This window comes from Artemia sp. Qi Xiang Cuo, chromosome 8, assembly GCF_049724085.1.
Source record: "Artemia sp. Qi Xiang Cuo chromosome 8, ASM4972408v1, whole genome shotgun sequence".
NCBI lineage: Eukaryota > Metazoa > Arthropoda > Branchiopoda > Anostraca > Artemiidae > Artemia > Artemia sp. Qi Xiang Cuo.
The window spans coordinates 53,528,776-53,555,001 of NC_142801.1; the positions used below are offsets into that span (position 1 = coordinate 53,528,776).

General features: G+C 35.4%; 1 protein-coding gene across 3 annotated transcripts in view; it reads right to left on the bottom strand.

The window, feature by feature from the left end:
• Positions 1–26,226, bottom strand: part of Alh (coiled coil domain containing protein Alhambra) — a 68,064-nt gene that overhangs the window by 22,251 nt on the left and 19,587 nt on the right. Inside the window, exons 3-6 of one of the 3 annotated variants that reach the window (XM_089093013.1) lie at positions 23,904–24,068; positions 19,382–19,579; positions 16,572–16,724; positions 4,870–5,558 (exon numbers count right to left, since the gene is read on the bottom strand). In XM_089093013.1, coding sequence (XP_088949139.1) covers positions 4,870–5,558; positions 16,572–16,724; positions 19,382–19,579; positions 23,904–24,068 — 1,205 coding nt within the window. Of the gene's footprint in view, positions 1–4,869; positions 5,559–16,571; positions 16,764–19,381; positions 19,580–23,903; positions 24,069–26,226 lie in introns of all 3 variants that reach the window. The other 2 variants (XM_089093012.1, XM_089093014.1) reach the window with 2 other exon arrangements.

The window sequence follows — 26,226 nt, forward strand, 5'->3', positions numbered from 1 at the left end:
CCTAAAGAATGGAGGAATGTAATTAATTCAAGTAAAGCAGACGATTCTATGTAAGTAATAATGCTATTCCACCAAGTTCTTGGTATGCATATTATTCGAAGATTTTCTCCGTTGAAGAAAGCATTACTTTATCAATTTCTTCCTGGTTCGGTCATTTTTTTTCCGTATTATTACTGTACTATTAGGGGTTGACCTATCCAACAAAGCAGCGGTGCCTATGATATTACTTATAAGCTCTTTTAATACCTGCAAGCATAGTTAATTGAAACTCCCCCTAAAACATCCCCTAAGAGTTTCAACTTAACGCCGTTAGTGTCATTAGTTACAGTAACCGTATAAGTAGTATTAAAAGTATACACATAGTGTATTGTGGGTAGTTTAAAACCCCCCACAACTTATCCTGAAAGATCTAACTTAATAATTGTGATATTGTGTTGTTAACCTTTTGACATCTTACATGATCATAGGTCGTTTCGATTTATTTCAACATCCGCCTAAATATTCCTTGAAAGTTTCACTTTAATACGCTTAGCTTCTGTAGTATCAATAGTTTAGTGCTAAATTCTCTTTCATGATCTTCAAGACGGACCAACAAGTTTAAAAATGACTATATTATTGTAAGTGCATAAGCCCATGGCCAAAACGTTATGGGAACTGATACATGTGCATATAGGTGCTTGTGTGACCTCCCCCTCCCTCTGTTAGAGAATTTCTCCTGGAATGGAGTGTCAAAACCCAAACATACACATTAATACACAAATTTTGGAACAGAGAAAAGAAATCTTTGAACTAGTCCAATATAGAGATGCTCCACCCTTCCCAAAACAAGGGGATGAGGAGGGCTTTAGGTATTAGGGAATTGTTTGGACAGGGGAGGGCTCTAAAGGCCAGCCTTAGCTGAGAGTTTTTCTCACTTTTATCCTGTATATGTGTGTATATGAAAGCCTAAAGATAATTTAGAAAATTTTCAAACTAAACAAAAACTCAGAAAACCACTCCAGCTTTAAGTATCCTTATGTTCAAAAACCTATGACACTACAGTCAATCTTATACAATAAAACTGCTTAAATTAATCATAATATAGAAGTGCGAGAATAGTTGACAAATTTAATCAATTAGAGATGAAAAACATGGAATGTGTTCAGTAAATATTTGTAAATATAACAGAAAATTATTGCGATCCATAAAACAAAATTGTTTACAAAACCTGGGAAAAAATGCGATTAACAACTGTAGGTTGCACTGAAAGGACAATATAGATTCACTAGTTTCAGATCTTTCCAGTGACCGAGCCAGAACATTGATATATTATATATATCATTATCATTATGGGCAATCTTAGCAAACTGATCTAAGACTCAGGACACAAAGGCCCATTACTTACACCCCCCCCCCCACAACAAAGAATAATTATGCTACTCAGATTTTTTCTTAGAAAATAATCTAAACTTGCTTTAAAAACCTGAAAATTTTCTTATGTATATGACGTATTCAAAGTACCCATTTTCAGCCGATTTTCTATCCATCCTTCAGTAGATAGATAAAGCTGAATGCTGGCTATTGAATGGTGGCAAAACTGTTGTTTTGCGTTGTAATATTAATTTTACCTAGAAAACACTTTTTACCCCCCCCCCCCCCCACCCATTTTGAAAATAATTTTATCCCCTCCTTGGTATTTTGGTGAATTTACCTTGTTAAACCTCACATTGTTACGCTGGCACACCACAGGACTGCAGATAAAGGGTCAAAAAACAAAGGAGTCAAAAAGACAACAATATCCAAGGATTAACCAAGGGTGGGCCACGTCGTGATTAAACACGATTAAACATCCAATAAAACAGGATATAAGGTAACATTCCAGTAAAATACACACTAAATTAAAACAAGTGAATGGTAAAGTGTTCATGGAGATACAATTAAGCCCCTTAAGAAAGGCAAGAGGTGAAAATACTAACTTTTGTTGGGTCCCAGTGATGGTAAAGAATACATTTTGAAGGCAAAAGTTTAACTACGAAATGGCCTCCCTTTGAATAGCCATCATTTTGCAAAACGTCTCCTTAAATTCTGTAGAAGCGCAGTGTAGTCGTTTGTTTACTTGTTCTGTTATTCACGTGACATTGTACTATCCAAAGAGTATGGGTAGCTTATAACAGTGGAAACTGACGCTAATGTCGACAAAAAACCTTTAACACCATCTAGCGTTTGACGATACTTGGCATTTTTTAAAGCTTTGTAATTGATTTTCTGCCAGTAACTGATATTAGACACTTATTATTACACTAATTTTACCATCTACACAAATTAAATTAATTATTCTTATTATTACAGTAAAAAAAATACCGCGTGTCGCCAAACGCTAGATGGCGATGAGGTTTTTGGTCGATACTAGCGTCAGTTCCCCACTCTTGTAAGTTACTTATATTCTTTGATATTATCTTCAGTCCGCTTCAATTACCTCATAGCGGTGTTGTTTGTAAAACTGCTAATACGGTATCTTTGTGCTCAACCAATTTTTCAGTAATTGAAACTTTATTAATATATTGATTGCATTTCATATTTATACTGCAAACACTGATAAAACTCCCATTGGAAAAGAGTAGGAGCAAATATTTAGGGTGTAATAACATCCATCGCAAAACCTGAGCACAAAAGCGTTTTAGAGCAAACAGCAGTGGCGTTGAGGGGAGGGGGGGTGCCCCCCTCCAATAATTTGGAAAAACTATAATTTATTAAGTAGCTTTAAAATTGTTACTCGTTTTAAGTGTAAAATTTGCTCTTTACTTTGAGCACATATTTTTTTTAATTAATCCATGCTCATTTTTAACATAAGGAAAACTAGAGATATAGGGGTCCATTACACTTCATAATATGTTCCACATTAATATTTTTCCAAATATACTGCCTTTTCAACCTTATCATCAAGTAAAAATGTGAGCCTAGTTAATGGCAAAATTGAAAAATGTTCTGTGCTTCCTGTTTCGCCACATTTGCTCAGGTCAATTTTTTACCTGATATTTAAGGTGCTTTTACTTCCTAAAATCTACAAGTTCAAGATTAGATTATCTTGTTTTAAAACGTTCAAAACTGGAAATGAATACACCCTCTACATCAGCAAATACGATAGAAATGGAAACATTGAAGAATATGAAGGTAGATGTAAATTACCTGAATGAAAAAAAAATCATTGAAAAAGAAAATAAGATTAGTGAAAAAAAATGAGATTTTACAATGATATTCGTACTATAACTAGATAGGTCAAATCGGTTGTAGTTTGGTCATAGAATTTGGTAGAGGGGGATGCGCCCCAGGAATCATTTATTTGTATTAATTTTTATTTCCAGTATTTAATTAAAACTTCGATTCTCTTATTTGTCATTGAAGTGCCTAATAAGCACTGATAACGTCCTATTCCTTACGTTTTGGATTCACAAACTAACCCACAAATGTATGACTGCCTCTATGTACAATATTATGCTGACTTCCCACTGTTTTCGCTTTTCTAAATATTTCTTTTAACCAGCTCCAAAAAAATTGAAATAAATGTGCTAAGAAGATTTCACACAACGCCAGCACCAGGCTGCTTGTGGGACATTTTTCTCTGCATCAGCATGCTGTACAAAATGTCTGCTGAGAATAAAATAAAGTAAATTTCAACAAAATATTTTTCTCAAAATTTAGAAATTTTGTGTGCACATATAAGCGGTACCAACCCATTCTCTTTTTCAAAGGTTATCAGTGTTATCATGCAGCACTAGTAGACAGAGCTTTGCTTGTGAAGTGAATTATAGACATAAAAACGATATTCAGTGTAACCCCCCTCCAGAAATTTATACCCCCCATACCATGAATTACACAAGAAAAACTTTTGCGTATCTTTTACAGAATTGGTTTTTTTTTAAGCAAAGATGCGAAGGGAAAGGTAATTTTCAAACTCTAGGAGTCAGTTTTCCCTTCCAATTGGCATCCCTCGCAATGTTTAATTAATTAACGGTTTCTGCCGCAATGATGCCAAGAATTTTTCAAATGCTATCAAATTTGAAATGCGGTCACTATTTAATGTGGAAAATATATAAATAATGTCGCACAATCTGTGGTAATATTTTGACTTATCCTGTATCTTTACTTAGACAACGCTATTGCGCTGCCTATGATTTTTGTTTCGGCTTCATTTGACCTGCTGATATCAATGTTATTTATCAATATGAATCGACAAATCCATAAACAAATCAATTTAATACAAAATCATAAATAATATTTCAATAAATCACGTATATTAAAAGTTTAGTATAACAAATTAAATCTCAAAGAGTCAAAATCCATCCTAAATTACGAGAAAAAGAATAGCACGATATCTGGGGCTATTAGAATAGAGCTTGTTTCAGTTGAGAGATTGAGCATCCTGTGCTGGGCGTAGGGGTTGGGAAAAATGGAGGGGGAATATTACAGCATTAGTTGTGAATCTGGCTGAAAAAGCCGAGTGTATACGGCATTTACCTTCACCTACCCGAAAGTTTGTTTACGCTATACAACAGTTGTCTGCATCAGCTTATTGCTGATAATTTTAGTAAAAGCCAGGCACTAGCACTTATATTTATGACTGTTTAACGTGTTTATTGTTTATAAAATATTGCGTCATATTTTTAAATTCACCAAGTAGCGTGTTTGTTAAATAGTAGCTTTCTTCACTACCGTTTGGATAGCATCTACTTCAATAGCACCCCCTTTTGCCCCCCCCCCCCAAACAAAATACTGTAGCTAAGCCCCTGAGAACTAAACATAGCCTATTAATTTTTTTTTTAAAGCCAATTAAAGAGATACTACTAGTCTGCATGTTTTTATAGGCTATATAATATGGAGCATGTGACAAACCTTTGTTTATCTGATATAAGCTTCTTCTTCTTCTTTGCATTAGATTCAGTATCACTTCCACTAGAATGTTCAGAGTCATAATTGCTTCCATTAACGGGTGATGCTGTTTTTGAGCTTTTTGGAGGTCTACCCCTCTTCTTTGACTCCTTCTTACTCGGTGAATCGTCAACCTCCCGTAATTTACCATGCTTTTCAGACACTTTGGTCACATGAACCATTCCAGCAGTACTAATAATTAAAGGAGACACTGTTCTTACTGTCTGAGGCACTTGGAGTAAATTATTGTTACTTTCTGAGTTTGTTATTTCTTCATTGGCACTACCGGCAATAAGCTCTGTTGGGGTTGGAGCACGCTTCTTTCGATTTTTATTCTCTTTCTTCTTGGCTTCAATCTCAATTTCTTTAATAGCCTCTCGCAGCACATCTCTCTCCTGCTCCGGCTCTGTTTTAACTTGAATAGTTTCACCTGAATTACTAACAACTGGTTCAGAATCATCAGGAGTCACACTTTCAATGACAGTATTTAATTGTGCATTATTGTTTTCCTGGCCTCCAGCCTCTGGTATTGGTATCCAGCCTCCAGGTATTGGAGGCTTTTCTTCAGGAGGTGATAAGTCAGAGACACTAACTGAGGCACTAGAACTAGGTTCAACTATTACGCTAGATGAAATGAGATCCCCACCTGAACTCTGTAAAGAAAAAAAAAATTAAAAGACGAAATCATGAACTGAAGATCAACAAATAATTAAATATAGAGGAAGAAGATTTAGTATAAAAAATTATTCAACGGAATTAAAAAATTATTCAACGCAATTACAAAAAAAAAAAAAACTGCTACGCACCGTGTCCACACTAAACATTATAGTCAAGTCAAAATATGAAATGAAACTGAGCAAAAACCATTGAAAAAGAAAATTACTTCGAAAAGCAATAAAACACGCATAAGAACTTTACAAGAGACAGGAATTTCGTTTAGTGCTGGACGATAGCTCATAACTTTACATCAGACGTCAGGGTCGTAAACATGGACATCGTAATCAACACTTGAAGGGTTCCAAATATTGTCTAAACATTTATAAATGTACTGACATTTTTAAGATAGTATTTTGCTTACCGACAATTTGCAAAAGGCTCAGGTGACTATCAACAGCATTAGCATAAATTAACTAAATACTAATTTACATTGCCTGGCCAACCTAAAGTTTCAAACAGTTCATGGTAACGAAAAAAAAAATTCCCGATTTTCGAAAAAAGGGGAAAACTGCCCCTAAAAGTTCAATGATCTTAACAAAACCACACCATAAGATTCAGCGTATCAGAGAACCCTACTGTGTAGGTTTCAAGCTCCTATCTGCAAAAATGTGGAATTTTGTATTTTTTGCCAGAAGAAAGATCATGGATGCGTGTTTTTTGTTTGTTTATTGTTTTTTTGTTTGTTTTTTCCCAGGGGTGATCGTATCGATCCAGTGGTCCTAAAATATCGGGAGAGGGCTCATTTTAACGGAAATTAAAAGTTCTATTGCCTTTTTAAGTGACCAAAAAAATTGGTGGGCAACTAGGCCCCCTCCCCCACCCCCCTTTTCCCAAAATTGTCCGATCAAAATTTTGAAATCAAATTTTGAGCCATTTTGTTCATCATAGTTAAAAGGCCCAATAACTAGGCTATGCCTTTGGCTATAATATGGCCCCCCCCCACAGCTGCAGAGGAAGTCTTTAAGTTATAAAATGTGCTCATTGTTTGCCCATAGTATTTGTGATTCGGATGTGTGCATACATTTTCGAGTGGGGGGGGGCAAATTTTTTGATGGGGGTTTTCCAAGGAGGAATTTTCCATGGGGAGGGGGGTTTTCAGGGAGTGAACTTGTCAGGGGAAAATATGCACTGGGGGAATTGAAAACGAACAGAAATTATTACGTATATGAGGAGATTCGCCCCCTCGTCAATACTTCGTTCTTTACGCTAAACTTCGAATTTTGTTCCAATTCTTTAAGAATGACCCCTCAATCACAAAGGCCGTTTATTGAGAATATATAGCTATTTTGAAAGTACTAAAAATACTTTAGCGTAAAGAGAGAGGTATTGAAAAGGGGGCAAACCCTCTTCATATACGTAATAATTTCTGTTCGTTTTAAGTTTTAATGTTGCTCCTTACTTTCAGTAGAAAAAACTTGTTTTTTTTATTTAATTTCAGCAAGCGTTGGTTGGCTTAGCCAATTTTTCTTCCTTTTTAAAATTTTTCGCGATTGATTATACTTTGTTCTAGAATGTTTTAAAGTGATACGTCCTGAGAAGAATTTTTATTCGAAAAAAATAATGACAAGCTCCTTGAAGCCGATATCAAAATGCGCCGTTTCTGCTTAAATCCAACTTTATTCACTATTTCCCGACACACAATCAATCGTGTTACTATTAAAATTTCCTATACAAGCTAGTTATTTGTTAATTTGCCCCAAAACATAAACCTACCATTTGTTTTATTTGATGGTAACTGTTATTTGGTTCCGTAAACGAATTTTTCCTCGCCTCAAACGCACATAAGAGGTCATAAGTAATATTTACCAAAGCCATCTAGCTCCTCCGTTTTTGGACATACAGTACGAGTTTACTTACAAGTACACTGTCTCTACGCTGTCGGTGATAAGTATGAAAATAGATGTTTCTTAGCCTTAATGTATAACAGAAACCAAAAGGAGGCAAACCAAACAGCAAAAGTTGCAAACACATTCAACACAGATGACCATGGTTTAACAGCCGATGGTCACTTCAAATCATAAAGTATGTACTAACACTGATGTTGTTAAACTTAAAGAATTAAATAAAAATAAAAAGTTTTTTCAACTGAAAGTAAGGAGCAACATTAAAACTTTAAAAGGAACAGAAATTATTACGTATATAAGGGGATTTGCCCCTTTGTCAATACTTCGCTCTTTACGCTAAAATTTGAATTTTGTTCCAATCTTTAAGAATGACCCCTGAATCACAAAGGCCATTTAATTAGAATAAATAGCTCTTTTGAAATTACTTAAAAATACTTTAGCGTAAAGAGCGAGGTATTGACGAGGGGGCGAACCCCCTCATATACGTAATAATTTTTGTTCCTTTTAAATTTTAATGTTGCTCCTTACTTTCATTTCATAAAACTTAATTATTTTTTTTATCTAATTTCTGATCATTTTTTGAATAATGTTGGGAAACCCGGCGCCCCCCCCTTAAGGAAAATTCCCTGCCCAAATGAAAAATTTCTCCATGGAAAGATCCTCCCGCATACCCCCCTCCCCACTAGAAAAAATCCCCCCTTGAAAACGTCTGTATACTTCCCAATAACTAATACTATATGTAAACAATGGGTAAAGTTCATATAATAATATGAAGAGTCATATCATTGTTCATACAATGTCAAACCAGTCATACAAGTTTAAGTTCATACAATGATATGAAAAAGTAAACATTGGAATCTACAAAGTTCCAACGTACCGGCTCATGTAGTATGTTGTGAAATAACAGTGAAAAACTTAGCACAACGCTCCAAGCATGAAGAGTTTCCAAATTGATGTAACTGCTGCCCCAGGTGATGCAGCCAAACTGCTTTTGTTATAAACAACATTTATCTTCCCATATTAAGCACCGTTACAGCAGGCAAATAGGTAGATAAAACGGATACTACTTTCAGGAATAAAATGCAACTTCGCCGAGGTTTTCTTGGCCACATAGCCAAAACATGTGATTCGAGTAATAAGCAATCAATTTTCCGAAAAAGCTATTTACAGGTTTCAAAGAGGGTTGGCAAATTTGCATTTAAAATAGAGCTATCCATTCGAAAGCATAAGCAAGGCTCATAGAAACAAAAATTTCAATTTTCTTGTAATTGGAAGGCTTATGAGTCCACTTTAATACTCCAATAATATATATATTAAAAATTCTTGGATTATTCCACGTTAAACTTCAAGCTGTAGCATCCATACCTTCCTGAAGTTGATGTAGGAGTGGGGGGGGGAGTCAAATGTTTCAAGGGTCTAGTTTATTTCCCAATCACATAATACAACCATAGAGTCCACAACGGAAACCAAGGGATAGACTTGGGCCAATGTACAAGAAGGCAAAGCTGCTCGGGGGGAAGGGGGAGACTAATATATAGTATAACAAAAGTAGGACTTGAAAATTTTTGATTGATTCGTCTGAGATTTAGTGCTTTGACTAGTTTCTTCTTTGGTAATAGAATAAAAAAATCTAATTTTTTTACACGAACAAAAATTATTCCGTATATGTGGGTGGCTGCTTTTACCTTAACCCCCTACCCCCTTTCTTTACGCTAAAGTTTTTAGTGCTATTCTGAAACTACTTATGAGTGCAGTAAATGTAGTTAATGGGTAATTCTAGGTGTTTATTAAGAAGTTACCTTTCAAGACATTCAAACCAAAAACTTTATTGCTTTGAGCAAATACATATTATTAAAGTTTTCCATGCTTGATTTATTGCAAAAAAGCTTTGCACCATATTCCATTTGTCCTTATGCTTGAACAGTTATTCTTAAAACATTGAGGATACAAAATTAAGCTTTATTGCAAAGAGCAGTGGGTTGAGAGGAGGGGGAGGGGGGGACAATTTCCATTAAAGTAGTTTACTTAGTTTACTACTGTGAGCTTTTTGATCAAAACTCTCTTAAAAACAAGAGTCTTCTGTTTTGTTTTTTTTTTTTAGTTCAAGTTTAATACTCGTATAACAATGCTACGAGAACAAAAATCATCCTTGAGAAATTAAATCCCTCCAAGTATTTATTGTAAGGGGAAGAAGGTCTGAAATATTTGAAACTAATTATAAGGGTTTAGCATTTCCACTGCTTTCAAAGTGAGTTCTTCTAACAAGTCTTTTTACATGGATGTTTTCAATTGACATCGGCAAAGGGTTCAGGTGGCAAAATCCACGGAAGAAAAGACATAAAAAATGTAAGCATACCGAGAAATAAGAAACATTTTCATTTAAATCTACGTGATAACAAAGCTCCTGGTGAACTCCCTCCACTCCCAGGATATTTCCTGTTATTGCTCATGTTGCCCCCACCTGTCCGTATTTTGGACCAGTAAGCATATGAATGTAATATGTTTTGCTACGAAGAAAAACAGCTCTCTGCAATAAGAAAGGAACTACGACCTCACAGCACCCGTAATACTGTCTTAGTAAAAAAAATATTTCCAGAAATGAATGGAGCTTAATTTCTATCCCCCTCAATTCAAACTTCGTTCTATATTTACCTGAAGGCTCAAGAGATCTAGAATATTTGTGCATAAAAGCACATTTTTTTGGTTTCAGGGTCCCCCCCCCCCCCGCCTACTTACACAAAGATCCACCACCCAGCCCTTTTAATTGCTGAAGTGCAATTCCTCAGTGCAATACATGAAACTGGAAACCTCAAAAAAGGACATTTTTAGTATTTTAAAATCGACTGTCTCTCTCAGGTTTTTCGCTTGATATAGCCTATTGGCTCTCTTTGAGCCAAAATTATGGCTTTCTTGCACAGAATGGAGACAGCCACAATTTTGCTGTTGTATTATCTTTTTTGTCTGCTTAAAAAAGGCACTAGAGCTTTCAATTTCCGTTCGAATGAGCCTTATTCTGATATTTTATGACCATTAGTTTGATACAATAACCCCCCGAAGAAAAGCAAATAAACGACATCTATAGTCATCCTTTTCGGAAAAAATGCAAAATTTCGCATTTTTGTAGATAGGGGCTTAAAACCTCTGCAGTAGAATTCTCTGATGTACTGAATTTGATGATGTGATTCTCATCAGGATCACTCGTCCTTTCGGGGTATTTTCCTCCTCTTTCGAAAGTCGGGCAATTTTTTCAAGCTCTTAATTATTGGGTGGTAATTTTAGACTTAATGAATTACACATATTTAGAATCAACAGCCAAATATCTTGACGTTTTTGTTGTTATTAAAACACTATTTTTAAAGAGTTTTGGCTACTACTAGTGCGAGTTGCTCATTACTTACAGTTTATTATTACGAATCTGTCTGACTTGACGGGGATGAGTAAAAAAAAGAAGAAGAAAATCAGAAGTATTAACAGTCACTTCAAATTTGTTAAGCAGGGACTATTTATGAGACTTTGCTGCAAAGTTTCATAATTCAAGTAATCCTCAAGTTTTGAAAATTTGATATATGGTAGCGCTGGGACCAATAGTGCCATCATTTCTTGCCATGGGCCACCTTTCTAATATCACTACCAAGAAAGAAGCAAAGGGAAAGCTCCCTATTTCTTTAGCAATGAGAGTACTATTTAAGTTTAGGATGGACAGGTAGTACCATCTCTTTTCTGATTCAGGCCCAAGGGCAGGATATGCACTGACATTCTCAATCGAAACAGAAATTGCTAGTAAAAGTCGGTGGCGCCACTTTCGGGCCATGGGAATTTTTTTTTTTTTTAATTTCTAAATTATTGTCGTTATTTATTAAACAAAGACGTTATGGTGATTGGTTCAATCAGAAATGCCACCATAAATTCCTAAAGTTCTTTTCGCTGGATAAAATACTTCGGTCAGAGTTTAGTTTAAAAGAAAATACCAAAATTCTTTTTGAAATCTCTCAAAGGCCTAAAAACTACCATCTTTCAATCAACTTGCTGTTATCAACAATTAATATATGCCACTTTTCAGATTTGCTGTTTGCTGTTTGATAGAATTTGTTATATAACGCAATGCTTATTAATACCCACTGAACCCAAGTTTAGCAAAGAAATTGATAAAATTAGTAGCTAAAAAAATAACAAATATAAATGAATGATTTTTTGGAAAAGTAGAAGTACCAAGCGATTTTAGGAAAACTCTAGTTAAACCCCACCATAAGAAAGGTGATAAGAGTGAGTGTGGTGATTATAGAGGCATTAGCCTGGTTTCTGTAGGAAGCAAAGTACTTATGATGATACTTTTAGACTTAAAGGTGGTGTGATAAAAGTTTTAAGAGAAGAACAGTTTAGTTTTATGAAGGGTAGAGGATGCGTCGTTCCACTCTTATGTCAATAATTGAGAGGTGTCTGAGTCATCAAACGCCTTAAGTCCTTAGTTATATAGATTATGAGCAAGCGTTTGATTCCGCTAATAGAAGAGCTTTAGCGCACGTCCTGTCCTTGTATAATATACCAGTTAAATACATTAAAGTGATCAGTGCTATCTGCAAGAATACCATTGTTGCGGTTAAGATAGGAAATTAGGTTATTAGCTGGTGTCATATTAAATCAGTAGTTAAGTAGGGTAGCGTTCTATCCCCATTTATATGGATCATTTTGATGGACTTAGTCGCAGGGAGCACAGCAAAGGCAATTGGAGAACACGGAACCAAATGGAGAAGTAAAACCCCTAGAGATGATTTAAGCATCCCAAATTAAAATGTTAGCAAAATGAATGAATTTTTAGAGATTTAGCGAGTTCAAAGTGCAAGAATAGGTTTGAAAATTAATGTAAGATGTACTAAGTCGCTAAGACTATGAATAAGTGAAGGTGAAAAGGTAATTTTGGGTACAGAAGATGTGATTAGCGTGCGTAGCTGTGTTGGCCTCAGGCAGCTTGGTGCTGCAGTGAGTTGTTAGTAGTAGTAGTAGTTGCATGTAGATATTGGTAGTAGAAAAAGAAAAAAACATAGAAAAAGAATTCGGATTTCTTGAAGCATATGATAGAGAAAAAAAAAAAAAAAATCTGAAACAAAAACCATAGTAAAATTTTTTGTTTTTTTTTTTGGGGGGGGGGAGAAGATTTTCTGCTGATTTCTGATTGTGCTGAAGAAAGAGGGCGGTTGGCCTCCCGAAATATTCGCTTATTTTTGTTGGCCTTTAGAAGCCCCCATTCTCGATCTTTATTTCTTTAAATCTGTTTTGTGGAATTATTTTTCTAAGAGTGTGACAAACATCAAAGAATAAAATCGGTGTATCTTGAATAGTAGAAAAAGAGGCAAAAAGGAGCAAACAAAATTTGGCTACTTGAAGCACATGAAAATCGTAGAGCCAAAATTCTGAAAAGATACAGTATCTTTGCCGAATTATTCTTCCAAGAACGCAACAAATGTCAAAAGAATGAAGTCGGTATATTTTAATAGTAAAAAAAACGAAAAAGAAAAAGACAAACTTTGATTACTTGAAGCATTAGATATTCCTAGTGCAAAGCATTCTGAAAACGTTCCGAAGCATATTTAAATTTTTTTTTTAAGAATGCATTTTTTATAACTTTTTTTTACATGCAACGCAACACAAAATAGAGTTACAAGACTTCTCCAGAAACATCGCCATAAATATTTAAGAATGAAGCAGGTAGGTAGGTTACTTGAAGCACTAGATATTCCTAGTTAGACCCCGGCGTCACGCCGACGCATCGACCGAACTCCGCCAACGAAAGGCCCGGTTGACCGCCACCAAATTGTCGCAACGCCACAGGCGCACTATACGCGCGCCACCGCCGGTAGAGGCGGCGGCGTTCGGCTGACTTTGAATTAATTTTGCGGCAATTCTTTATTGCGTCAACCGCAAAGTCGGAGCTTTTTTTTCTCGTGTGGTTAAGTATTTCGATTTTCCTGATTAGGAATCAAGCAGGGCTGGCACTATCCCCGAATTATCGGGGATTTCCCCAAAAATCTATGTGTCACCCCGAAAAAAAAATATGGTTCCCCGAATCCCCGAAAATCACCCAATCACGGTGCCACCCCTAGTGGTTTATCACTAGTAACTATCCCTGCCAAATATTACTTTGTATACTATAATTCTTCACTACTCTCTTGTTCGTTAATTTTCGTCTCTTGTGTTACTTTGCATATAAACCAGACAGATACAATTGCAATATACACGGTTCTTCATATGTTGACATAAGTATCGTCTTTATGAAATAAAATAAAAAAAACAAGTTTTTTTATCTGAAAGTAAGGAGCAACATTAAAACTTAAAACGAACAGCAATTATTCAGTAAATGAAAGAGGTTGTCCCCTCCTCAACGCCTCGCTCTTTACGCTAAAGTTTTTTATAATAGAGTGGTGAAAAAGAGTCAAACTTTAGCGTAAAGAGCTAGCCTTTGAGAAAGGGACAGCACCTATTATATACGGAATAATTGCTGTTCGTTTTAAGTTTTAATGTCGCTCCTTACTTTCAGTTAAAAAAACTTGTTTTTTATTTAATTCCTAAACGTTTTTTAACTAATACAGGTTCGATTTTGGCTCACCGTGCATGAAAAATTAAAACACAATTTCCATATTAATTTTGCAGATTTATTACGGATATGAAAGGTTGCCCCCTCCTCAATACCTTGCTCTTTACGCTAAAGCTATTAGCCCTTTTAAAAAAGCTTACTATTCTAATTAAACAGCCCCTGTGTTTCAATTTTAGTAAACAGTCAAACTTTAGCGTAAAGAATAGGGTATTGAGGAGGGCAAATCCTTCATATATGGCATAATTTCTGTTCGTTTTGCAAATAATGCCGGTAAATCAGGCTCAATCTCTATGAAATATACCCCTCCCCCTCACGGAAAACTCCTCCGTGGAAACGCGACCAAACTACGAGTATACCCCCTCCCTTCGTCAAATTCCCTCCAGACAGTTCAATCCTCGCTGATAATCTCCCATCTCTGTAAAATTGCTTGTGGACGATACACCCTGAAAAATTCTCGTTAGCATTTTTTCATTGGAGTAAGACTAATCTCTAATCGATTTCTCGATCATTCCAGAGATCCCCCTTCCGTGGATATTATTTCCCAAAAAACCAAACGCGCGGAAAAAAGCCACCGGATAATTCCCCCGGAACATCTCCATATAAAAAATTTGGCAAAGAGAATGTAAGACAATTAAAAAGAATTTCGTAAAGTAATTCTGTCAAAACCCCCAAGTGTAACATTTCCCGTAGAATATTCACTTATCAGAAATTTCCCTCCCAAAGGAAGATTCTTCCCTTAAAAAAACACCCCCGGCACCCCCCCCAAAAATTTGGGGGGGGGGGGGGTTTTGGGGGGGGTATTTGAAATCAGCATAAAAATCCGATTTTTTTATGTATCTATTGGTATCAAAATTGACATTCATTTTTTAGAGTGTCTGTTACTATTGAGCCGGCTCACTCCTTACTTACAGGTCGTTACCACGAACTTTTTGATGAGATTAAACCATTTCAAATGCAGTTTCCCAATTACTAGAAGATTCTTACATCATTCGTAGCCAAGAATTTTATTCTTAAGTTGTATGAAACGCATACACTATACAGGTTCAGTTGGATTTTGAAATTGATAGTCAACAGATTGTTGGGACAGCTGAATCCTAAGTTTGTAGAATTTGATAGAATTTTGTTTTCTTTTGCTATTTTCAGATACATTTTCTTAATGTTTAATACAAAGTTATTGAACGCCTGAGATTAAAGAAAATACAATTTTCTTTCGGAAAATTCACCCCCCCCCCCCAAAAAAAAAAACAACCTTCAACTTATACAAGATTAGCTGCAGCCTAGTCAAAAGTTTGAGGAATTGAAGACTTAAACGGAAGTGACACCAAAAATATGTTTCATAAAAAATTGTTTGTTATTGCCCATAGGGGGGGGGGGGCTATTATTTTTAAATGAAAATGCATCAATTTTTTTAATTGAAAGCAGGGATGCCAAAAAACTAATTATTTTTTTTTCATTTAAAGCGGAGACGGAAGAAAATAATATCAAATTCCCTGGGAAACCATAGAAATATTTTGATAGACCCAGCCCCCCCACCCATTGGGACTTTTTCATTGTCTTGGGTATTTTTGAACTTCTCATAGGCTACTGGCCTGATTTGGCTTTTGTGTGTACTCCCTGTTAATTAGATTCCTTGGATCTTATTGAATGCCACGGCGAATCTATTATTTCAACTATTATGCAAGGGTTCTGAAAAGCCACAGCCATTTCATTTCTACCCGATTTCTACTTCTCTTGATGAATAACGAAGAAGACAGTGTCCAGCCAGCGACTTGCGAAGTTTTCAACTCATGAATAGGCCCGAATCTATTCCAAATTCAAGCTGAGATTTAAGAAAGACTGATGAAAACATTAATATTTGCGGTTAATATTGATCGCGCCGGTGGCGCGCCACCGCTGCTATTTTTGGCCCCACCGCCGCCAGCCTTCCCTTATCGGCGCGGTGCCGGGGCCTATTCCTAGTGCAAAGCATTCTGAAAAAGTTCCAAAGCGTAACTGAATTATTTTTTTTTTTTAAATGCATTTCTTAGAACTTTTTTTCCATGCAGCGCAAAACAAAATAAAATTACAAGACTTCTCCAGAAACATTGCCATAAATATTTAAGAATGAAGTAGGTAGGTAGGTTACTGGAAGCATTACATATTCCTAGTACAAAGCATTCTGAAAACGTTCCAAAGCGTAACTGATTTTTTTTTTTTTTTTTTTTCAAGAATACATTTCTTAGAACTTTTTTTCCATGCAACGCAAAACAAAATAGAATTACAAGATTTTCCAGAAACATCGTCATAAATGTTTCATAATGAATTAGGCAGGCCATGTCTTTGCAGTAAAAAAAGAAACAAATTGTAATCCTTTTAGTTTTTTTTTTTTTAATTCTTTTAAAGCAAGGCGACCCAAAGCCAAAAATCCTAATGCTACCCCTAAAATATTGTCTTAAATACTACTATTACCAAGAGTTTCCATTGCATAAGCATTTAACTAAACCCAAATTTATATCAATTATTTTACATTTACTTACTTTTCCAAGGCTGCTACTACTCCCTACACTCCCTGCCGATGAGGGTCTTTTGATACTTTTTCTCTTCTTATCTTTTACTACCGTCAAACCAAATTGTGCCGGACTCCCTTTCCCTGGTGATGATTCAGGACTTGAAGATCTATGAAGTACAGGCTTAAAAGGAGGTATAAATTTTACATTGTGGCTTCGTTTCTAGAAAAAGCAAAAAGAAGAAAAAAACAATTATTTTAAGAAAAAAAAAGAAAAAAACATATTATTTTGGGAAAAAGACTCAAATAAATGATCCATAATAGTTTAGCACCCACATAATGATCAATGTCTATACTATTCTTTGCGGAAATTCCCAAAGTTTCCGACCCAATAATGACTGTCAGAATTTCTAAAGCACAAAACACTGCTAAAACTCCCATCGTGCGAAGTGGTGCCAAAATTTTTAAAGCATTTAGAATAAGCTAGTATATGTATTCGTCACTACGTCAGTTCTAAATAACAAACACGAACATTAAAAATTGAATAAGATCACTTTTTCATGAAGCTAACCCGGGACATCAGCAATGTTACAGCAGCAAATTTTCCCCTGAATCTTATTCCAAAGAAAAGGTCTTATCTTATTTCAGAGTTACATTGTTCCTTCAATTAATTACAGGATATACAGACTAGTATAGAATGCATACAAACCCAAGTAACAATAATCAGAACTTTTTTCAAATTACAACTAAACAGAAAAATAATTAGGCAAAATTAAATGGTTAATGGAAATGAGGGTTGTATATAATCAAATAAATTTCACAGAGGAAAGCAACTATGACACATCTCCTTACTTTATAAAATTGGTAAGTGTCTGTAACAGTCAGCAAATCACGCGAGATTACAAGTGTTTCTTTTTTCAAGGCTGCAATTACTCCCTACTGATGAGGTTTTTTTTATATTCTTTCAATTTTCATCTTTTGCAGCCATCATATGTGACGGTTGTATCCTTACAACCGTCTTACAAAGGCTATATTATTACGAAGTTGACATTTACCTATTAACAGGCGCCACATCAGGTGGGGTTATAAAATCGGTAGTTGAGGTCAATGTTCCTGCAGAGTACTTTGGTTTCCAATCAAATTCTGTTTTGTTTTACGACTAGGGGGTTGCGTTGAAACATTTTTTTTTTTTTGGGGGGGAGGAGTATTTCTTCTGGTCTTCACAAGAGTTTATACGCTGCGATTTTCGTTCTTTTATATGCATCTTGTGCGATAATCTCCTTAGCTAGTCTAATTATTGAATTAGTCAATATTATTTCTTTTTTTAATTGCTCAAATGTCTCCCATTAAACAAATCTCTCATTATTTAACTAAAAAGTACATCACGAACAATATAGAATAGACTTGTATAGGTGTTCGCCACTAGTTGGACTCCAATTAATTCGTGACATCAAACAACACGACAGAAATGACATGCATATATAGTTCCAATTTACAGTCTTATTTCAGAACTGCGCCATCTCTTCAATTAAGTATAGGATATACAAACAAGTTAAAGCATTGAAATTTGTAATTAATTATCTTGTAGTAAGGAGCGTTGCTTTGAAAAACATACTTCAAATCATATTTAACTTCTTGGCACCGTTTTCAGCATGTTATAAAAATACATTGTGGAATGTAAGGTTGATTGCTCAATTAGCTATTTTGTTGAAAACAACAAAGAACATAAACAAAAGATCATTTGAGGATTATTAAAATCCATTTTCAACGTTGAAACATGTAGATCGGCAAAGACCTCTCTAGTATACTTACACAAGTAATTTAGTAGAAATTGCACAAATCATGTTTGAAAAATGTTTAGCAACTGCTTGCAAAGCGTAAAAAAAGTGGACAATACTACAAAAAATAGACAGTGGACAAAATACTACTTTGTTGAAATATTAATTTTTGTAGACAACAGGTAGAAACAACTCCTCGAAGTTCGCAATTTCAAACAAATGAATTAACTTCTTTTTGAAAATCCCAAATTTGCATAAGTAATTGGTATAAAGAAAAGCAATAAATAAAAAAGAAAAAAACGGTATATAATATAAGATGAGAAGACTCCGATTCCCACAATAAGGAATATAACCAGTTTTCAATGCAAACTAGTTCAGACAATTTAACATAAATCAACATTTGTTTAACGCAAGCAATGGAGATTTTTCAAAAAAAAAAAATTGTCAGCTATTTTTTTTTGAAGGTATGGGTTTCTAGTGCTGTCAACAAAACTATTTCTCTCTTGATTCAACCATACGCTTGCAAACACTATTAGCAATTCCAAACCTTCAATATCAACTCGTATTCATGGACTCTGTTTTTTGTGTTGATTTATTGACAGACACGACCCTAGAGTTGTTTCGTCATTTTGAAGATGTTTAATGATGCTGCACTCGGAAGAAATCTTACAAAAAAAATGCCATTTTGACGGCTTGTATTCAGTTGTAGAGGCCCTGAAATAGCCGCAATGTATCTTCTCCTGTGACTTCCTCTGACCTAAAATCCCATTTTTTTAGTTGTTATTTTTGCTCTAATGTTTTTTATGCATCGTTCTAATATAGCTGCAGGTACGTTCTAAGAGTGCAGAAGCTTGGCTAGTACGATCAAGATGGAGGGAATTCATAACCGCCATTGTTCCTTCCTCCTGATGGACACTGCTAAAATGTTGTTTTAGGGATCTGTTGATCTATCACCAATGAGACCATGCCCAAGTATTCCCATTAATGTTGACAGACAAATATTTGTCAATTGAAGTTGACTTATGATTTTATGGGAAACTAAATTTTGAAAAATAAGATTTACCACTTTTGACAGGTGATGATTGCAATATCCGTTGTACTTCACATTATCACCATGATTACCAGCTTCCTCACATAACAAACCTTCCATCTGTCCACAGGTTACGTGAAAACTTCTATTGCAACCACTCCGATTGCATTGCATACATGCACCAGATTGAGCTTTAGACTCTCTGCCTGCAGATTCACATATATAACATTTCTGGAACAAAAGAGATTGTTTAAGTCCAAAAATAAAAGTAAAAACTCTTAAAACTTGTTTTCGTAAATTTACTTATAACAGATAAGATTTATATGCATTTTTTGGGAGGGGGGGGGGATGAATTAGCAAAAAATGAATTTTTTTTTTAAATGTAGCATTATCAGAAACATTACGACAATCTAGAGATTTTTAGAAAGGGGAGGGGCACAATTGAACCCTTCCCCCATTTACATGCTTGTTTAAATTTGCATGATAATTCGAATTAGGCATCAAGCAGAAGATATAAAAAAAAAACTGTTATTAAAAAATTATTGGTGCCATAAAAAATTAGCTTCTATCCTTGAATATGCTGCAAAAGTTTACATTAAGACCCTTCCTAAGCAATTAAAATTCTTTTTTCTGTTTAAAACTGAAGAATCCAAATTTTACAACAAAAAAAGCTGCAAAACACAATATATAAAACAATACGTACAGAAATTCTTATGACGAAGTCAGAAGAGTAAAGATGAATAAAAAAAAGTTTCAGGTGCTTGATGAAGAAGTTAGGTGGCGCATGTTCAATTCATAGTAGATCAAGGAATCAAGAATTTTCAGGGGTGTATCAAGAAGACATTTTTTAGACCCTATTTTCGTTGCTTATGGCATGGGAAGGGCATTTGGACCACTCAAACTTTTCCACTCAAGTTTTCCTTTGGAAAACTATGCAGGTTTTAAGGCAAAATTCTGCCATCAGAATTTTTTTGTGGTGATAGTGAAGTATTTGAGGCACGAGATATGTTCTGTGGTATCCCATATGGTGCGCCATCGTTTGTTGGAACACTCCCTGTTAATTGACGATTTGAACACATCCGCACAATATTATGTTAAACACAATATTCTTCCTTTGCATGGGATAGAATTTTACTTGGCTTTATTTATGCTTAAATGCCAGCGTACATTATTATGTAACAGTCTTTCAGTAAAATGTCCTCCACAAACATTAACTAGAACAGCATTCTAGGTTCGAAGCCCTCATGCTCCAAGTCAGAGATCTTTTTTTCTCTATTTGTCATGTTGAACCAGGATATTACAATAGTTTAACAAGTGAGTTAGAAGTTGAGAAAATGCAGCTAGCTTTAGGAGTCGTTCAAAATTTAAGTACTTTACTGATACTTTTTTTTTGGGGGGGGGGGGTGCTTAGCAGCGATCGATTAATGGTTTTTTTTTTTTTGAGGAAGTTGATTTCTTTTCTTTCGCATCATTAATGTTCTTATCATTTATTTATTATATATTGTACTTATTTCTTTACTTATTAAGCTGTCTAGTTGCAAGTGAATCGAAAATTTGTGTTATTTTTGCAAGGATCACAAGTTTTACCTCTGGCGGTTGTTGTATTTGTTTGATTTAAATAAAACTCTTTTTGTTCTTTTATGAATGTTAACATAATCTAAGAAGTGGATAGGACTTTAAAAAAGAGAAGAAAAAAAACAATTTAGCACAGAAAGTTATATCAAAATCGTTATAGAAATTTTTTTGAGCAAAACCTTTGTTTATTTAACTGATCAGATATTCAATGGAAAACATAGATATACACAGGTACAATCCAAAGAGGAAACGGTCACAGAAGATTTTCCTGTAACAGGATACCGTGTAGCCACAATATGAGCATAAATATACTTGCATGCAGGATGAAAAGGGTGGGTTGGATATCCACCACACTGAAATTAGTCCTGGGAGCCCCTTTCCTTTGGAAACAGGAAAATAATGCCCTTAAAATGCACTTGAGAGGTGCAATTGGAGGCACAGGAAGTAATTAGGAGGTATTTCGTACATGGTAACGAATAGCAGGTAAACAGCAGCCCTTGTCAACAGAAACGGAAACTCTAAAAACGAGATACGTCATAAGAATTAAAAATTTTCAGCTTACGGCAATTATGTAACATTTACTGATTTTACATGTACCCAACTTATTGGGAGGGTATAAAGAGGGAGGCTTTGAATAGATTGCGATTGAGGAGGAGCGTGGGTAGCTGTGTTGGCCTCAGGCGCCTCGGTGCTACAGTAAGTTGTTAGTAGTAGTTGTATCAAAGGTTAAGCAAAAGAAAATTTGGATAATCTTAGAAAGACGGAAACCATCCCAAAACGGATCTTGACAAGAATCTAATCAGAAAGTTCAAATGTCTGGGAGCCCTAGCGCAAAATTTTCAAGCCTTTATCAACAAAAACGCAAAATTCTGTCTTTTTCCTGAGCAGGATGGTCATGGATGAGCGTTTACGTGTTTGTTTTTTTCGTTTATCTTTGCTTTTCCAGGTTGATTGCATCAAACGAGAGGTTACAGAATATGTGAAGATGACTCATTCAAATGGAAATTTAAAGTTCCAGTGCCCTTATTAAATATAAAAGAGATTATTCTATAAAAATGAACCAATTTCCACATTGTTGTGCAGAGCAACAACTTAGGAGCAACAATGTGCTGCAGAGCTATGGACCCTCAGTTTAGATCTAACTAAAGTCTCATTGTATCCCAGTTTCGAAGGTCATCCTACCACTGGTAAACTACAAACATACATGTACAGCCAACAAAAAACTAATAATCTTTATAGGCCCTTTATTTCAATCCTACACCTTTCTTATTTTGAAGGAATTATGCAATATGGATACTAGGAGACTGTAGATATGGTAATTTTTAATAGGCAAAATCAGTTTTAAATATCAAGGCATAATGATAAAATATTGCACAAAGACGAAAGGTTTTACAAGGTGACAGGGTCTCTCATATTTTGGGAAATCCTACATGAAAGCAAATACACCTATATCAACTCTTATTCTTAAAGCACTGTTAAAGAAAAGTTAAATTTTAGCACTAAAAACTATGCAGAAGAGGGATGTTGGCACCCAACATTAAATTTTGGATAACAATGAATATAATATCATAAATAAACATAAATAAAAGAAAATAAAGGTTATTTTTCAAATGAGAGTCATGAGTAACAATAAAACTTAAAAGAAACTGAAAGTAGCCTATGTATGGGGGGGGGCTACCTTCAGCTTTAACCCATGCTCTAAAAACTATAGTTCACGTAATTCATTACATGGAACTTGATAAACGTCTAAAATGTGTCAAAAGCTTGGCATAAAAAGCGGAGGGTTTAGAGTAGAAGGCCTTCTCATATGTAGGATTGTGTCTCCTGTTCTTCATTGCGGTTATGCTGAAATTCATGTTCAATGGATGCGAAGTTCTACCAAAACCATAATAGTAGTTATCTCTCCATGTTTCCAACTTTTCCATGGAATATTGAAAAATGTTGGTCACCATAGTAGTAATGAGACAATTAATCAAAGTGAATATGGAAAGGCTTTCCAAAAATCCGAGTCAGTACAGCAATGGACAAAAATTTCCAAGTTCACAAAACGATTCTTTCTTCAAGCTTTATTTTTACAAATAAAACAAAATCATAAGTTTATGTGAGAATATACCCCCTATTGCCTGGACTTTCAGTAAGTGCCTTATTGAAGATAACCAAATTTTCTTTTAAAATTTATCATTAGTTACTTCTTTGTAAGAGTGAGGTAAGCTCCATGTCTAAGGTATTATAATCGCATACGCTGGGTTATTGTAATAAAAACAAATTGTATGTTGCAAATGCAGTACAAAAATGATTTTTTTTTTCAGGATTAAACGGATTTATTATTTGGACCTAGAGGATTTTTGATAAAAATAATACTCATCATGTAGTTAAAAACTTCTGAACTACAAAATTTCTGAACTACTGACAAAAGTTGAACAGAACTTAACTTGGGTGTTTTTCTTATTTTTTTTTTTAAAGGATACTGATGTATTTTTTTCACAGAATTATAAATATGACATCAGGAAGTTTTATTTGCATTCAGGAATTTATTGGAAGGGGAGGTGGGCTGGTTGTCAAATTCACAAAAAAGTACAAATTAAACAAAAAATATGGGGTAAATCAGAAGAATCTAGGCTTGTGCCACTGCATATGTGCCAAGTGAGGGAAATATTTCTAGAATAAGTGAACATTTAATGGAAAATATGAAGAAACATACGTATGATCCTAAGAAACTGTACAAAAATAATTTATGGAGGAGGGGTCTAAACCTCAGAAAATAAGCAAATTAAAAGAAAAATATAGGGAAATCTGGAAAGAAATAACTTGGAGATAGTAGTATTTGGTAATATCAAATGGTAGGGATCAATCATATTTTTAGGACAATTGCCCATAAATTTTGACAGTGCCCAAAATTTGGGGGAAAATTTTTATTTTGAAGAAAGGAAGGTCTCAAGCCCCCTCCCCTCCTCTGCATATGACCCTGATAAAAACTCACTTTTTCAAATCTGTCTGGAGGTATATGTGCAACAATAATTGGTTCCATTGTTGAAACATTGCCAAATCGAACTTCAGGAATATACAGTGCACAGATAACATGAGCCCAGCCTCCAGTATCTGCTCTCTTAAGGGCCCCATACCTTGAAGGACATAATTCACATCTCTGAAAAATAAAATAAAGTGATTAGTCTAGAACTCACATACAGCTTAAAAGAGCAATAAAAACATGTTTGTTTATAAACAATACTGTATTGATGGCCCATTGCCTCTAGTTGTTAGGTTAGGTATCTTCTGTTATCATAGTCTAACACTTATGGTGCCTGCCTAGAGTATGTAGCATTATCTATTATATTTGCTTGTGCTTGCTTGTGGATTGATTGTGTATGCTTTTGCTTATATTGCTTGCCTGTGCTTATTATGATTTTATTATAGGTGCTTGGGTCTAAATCAAACCATTGAATCGAAGAATTCTACATGGTGTCAAAAGTCATGGATATGAGTCAACCATCAATCAACTGAAACACCGATGATCTAGCTTCTGAATGGACCAAGTTCGAGCACAACTCAAAACAACAACAAAGAACCCATGGCCTAAGCATAACTCAAAAACATTTGAACAGAAAGAAATCAAGCAAGAAGTGGATGTCATTTCAAAAAACAAACACTACTCGCCTCATAAGAAAGCAGAGTGCTACTTTTGTGGTGGCACCTACTCTCTCCAACACATATGCCCTGCTAAAGGAAAACCATTCTCGAAGTGCAAAAAGAGAAACCACTTCGTCAAAGTCTGCTGAAGCAAGGCAGTGAATGCTGTTGGCAATGGTGCAACAGAGAGCCCTATTTTCACTAGTGAACTGCAAAATCAGGAAGAAACCGAGGTATTTCTATATTCGATTGAAAAAAACTCCAGCAGTGATGAAGTTTTTGCAGAAATATCTGTCAGCATAGAGCTGAAAATCAAATTCAAGGTTGACAGTGGCGCTCAGGTCAACATACTCCCATCTCAATACTTAAGTAAACTGTCAGAAAAGCCTAAGCTAACCAAAGCCACTCAACGACTCACCAGCTACTGTGGCTCAGCCATACCTTACCTTGGGTATGCAGCCTGTCATGCTGCTTCGAAAATGGACTTGTACAATCGCATGTATTCTACATAGTCAAACCGAATACCACACCTATAATTGGCCTCAAGGCAAGCAAAGATCTGAACCTGATCAAGCTTGTTTTGAACATTGAACAGTCTCCAGAAGCTGAAAATGTTGATGTGTTTAAGGGCATAGGGAAAGTTGAAACAGAATGCATGACACATTTGAAGGACAATGCAACCCCAACTGTACACCCAGCTAGAAAAGTACAACTAGCAATGAAAAAGAAGCTAAAAAACTAACTAGACAGGTTGGAATCCCTTGACATCATTGAAAAGGTTAGCGAACCAACAGATTGGGTAAATATCATGGTAATGGTAGAGAAAAAGGAATGGAACTGTCAGATTATGTATCAACCCTCTGGACCTTAACAAGGCCATAAAATGTCCACACTACCGTATCCTTCGAGGATGCTGTTGCCGAGTTACAGGGAGCAGTTATGCTCATCAAATTAGACGCTCGCTCAGGCTATTGGATACTGCCACTCTCTACTTGATCTTCGTACCTAACAACTTTCAGCAAAATATTTGGATGCTATAGGTGGAAAAGATATCTCTTTGTCCTTGTGTCGGCGCAAGGTGAGTTCCAGATGAAAATGGAAGAAGCATTTGAAGGTCTTAAAGGCATCAGAATGCATGTGGATGACATCTTAGTATACGGAAAATCCCGTAAAGAGCATGACGAAAGGCTTGCTACAGTTCTCAACAGAGCTAAAGAAACCAGAATTCAATTCAATAAAGACAAATGTGAATTTGTGAAAGATCAGGTCAAATACTTCGGACACATCATCAGCAAAGAGGTAATAAAGCCTGATTTTGAAAAAATAAAAGCAATAAAGGATATGCCGAATCCCAAGTCAAAAGAGGAGCTTCAGACGTTACTCAGAATGTTGAATTTTCTATCGAAATACCTGACCTATCTTCAAAGAACAAGCCATTGAGCGACCTGACTAAAGCCACAGAATTAAAGTGGGAAGCTGTCCACGAATCATCGATGGAAGAAATAAAAAGGTCTATATCAGACAGCTTATCTTTTTTTAACATGACTGCAAAACACTGGACCTTAAGGTTGATGCATCAAAACATGAGCTGGGAGCTGAGATATCCATGAAAGGTAAAATCTTTGGTTTTGCTTCACGGGCGCTAAGCAAGACAGAGCAGAACTATTCACAGATGG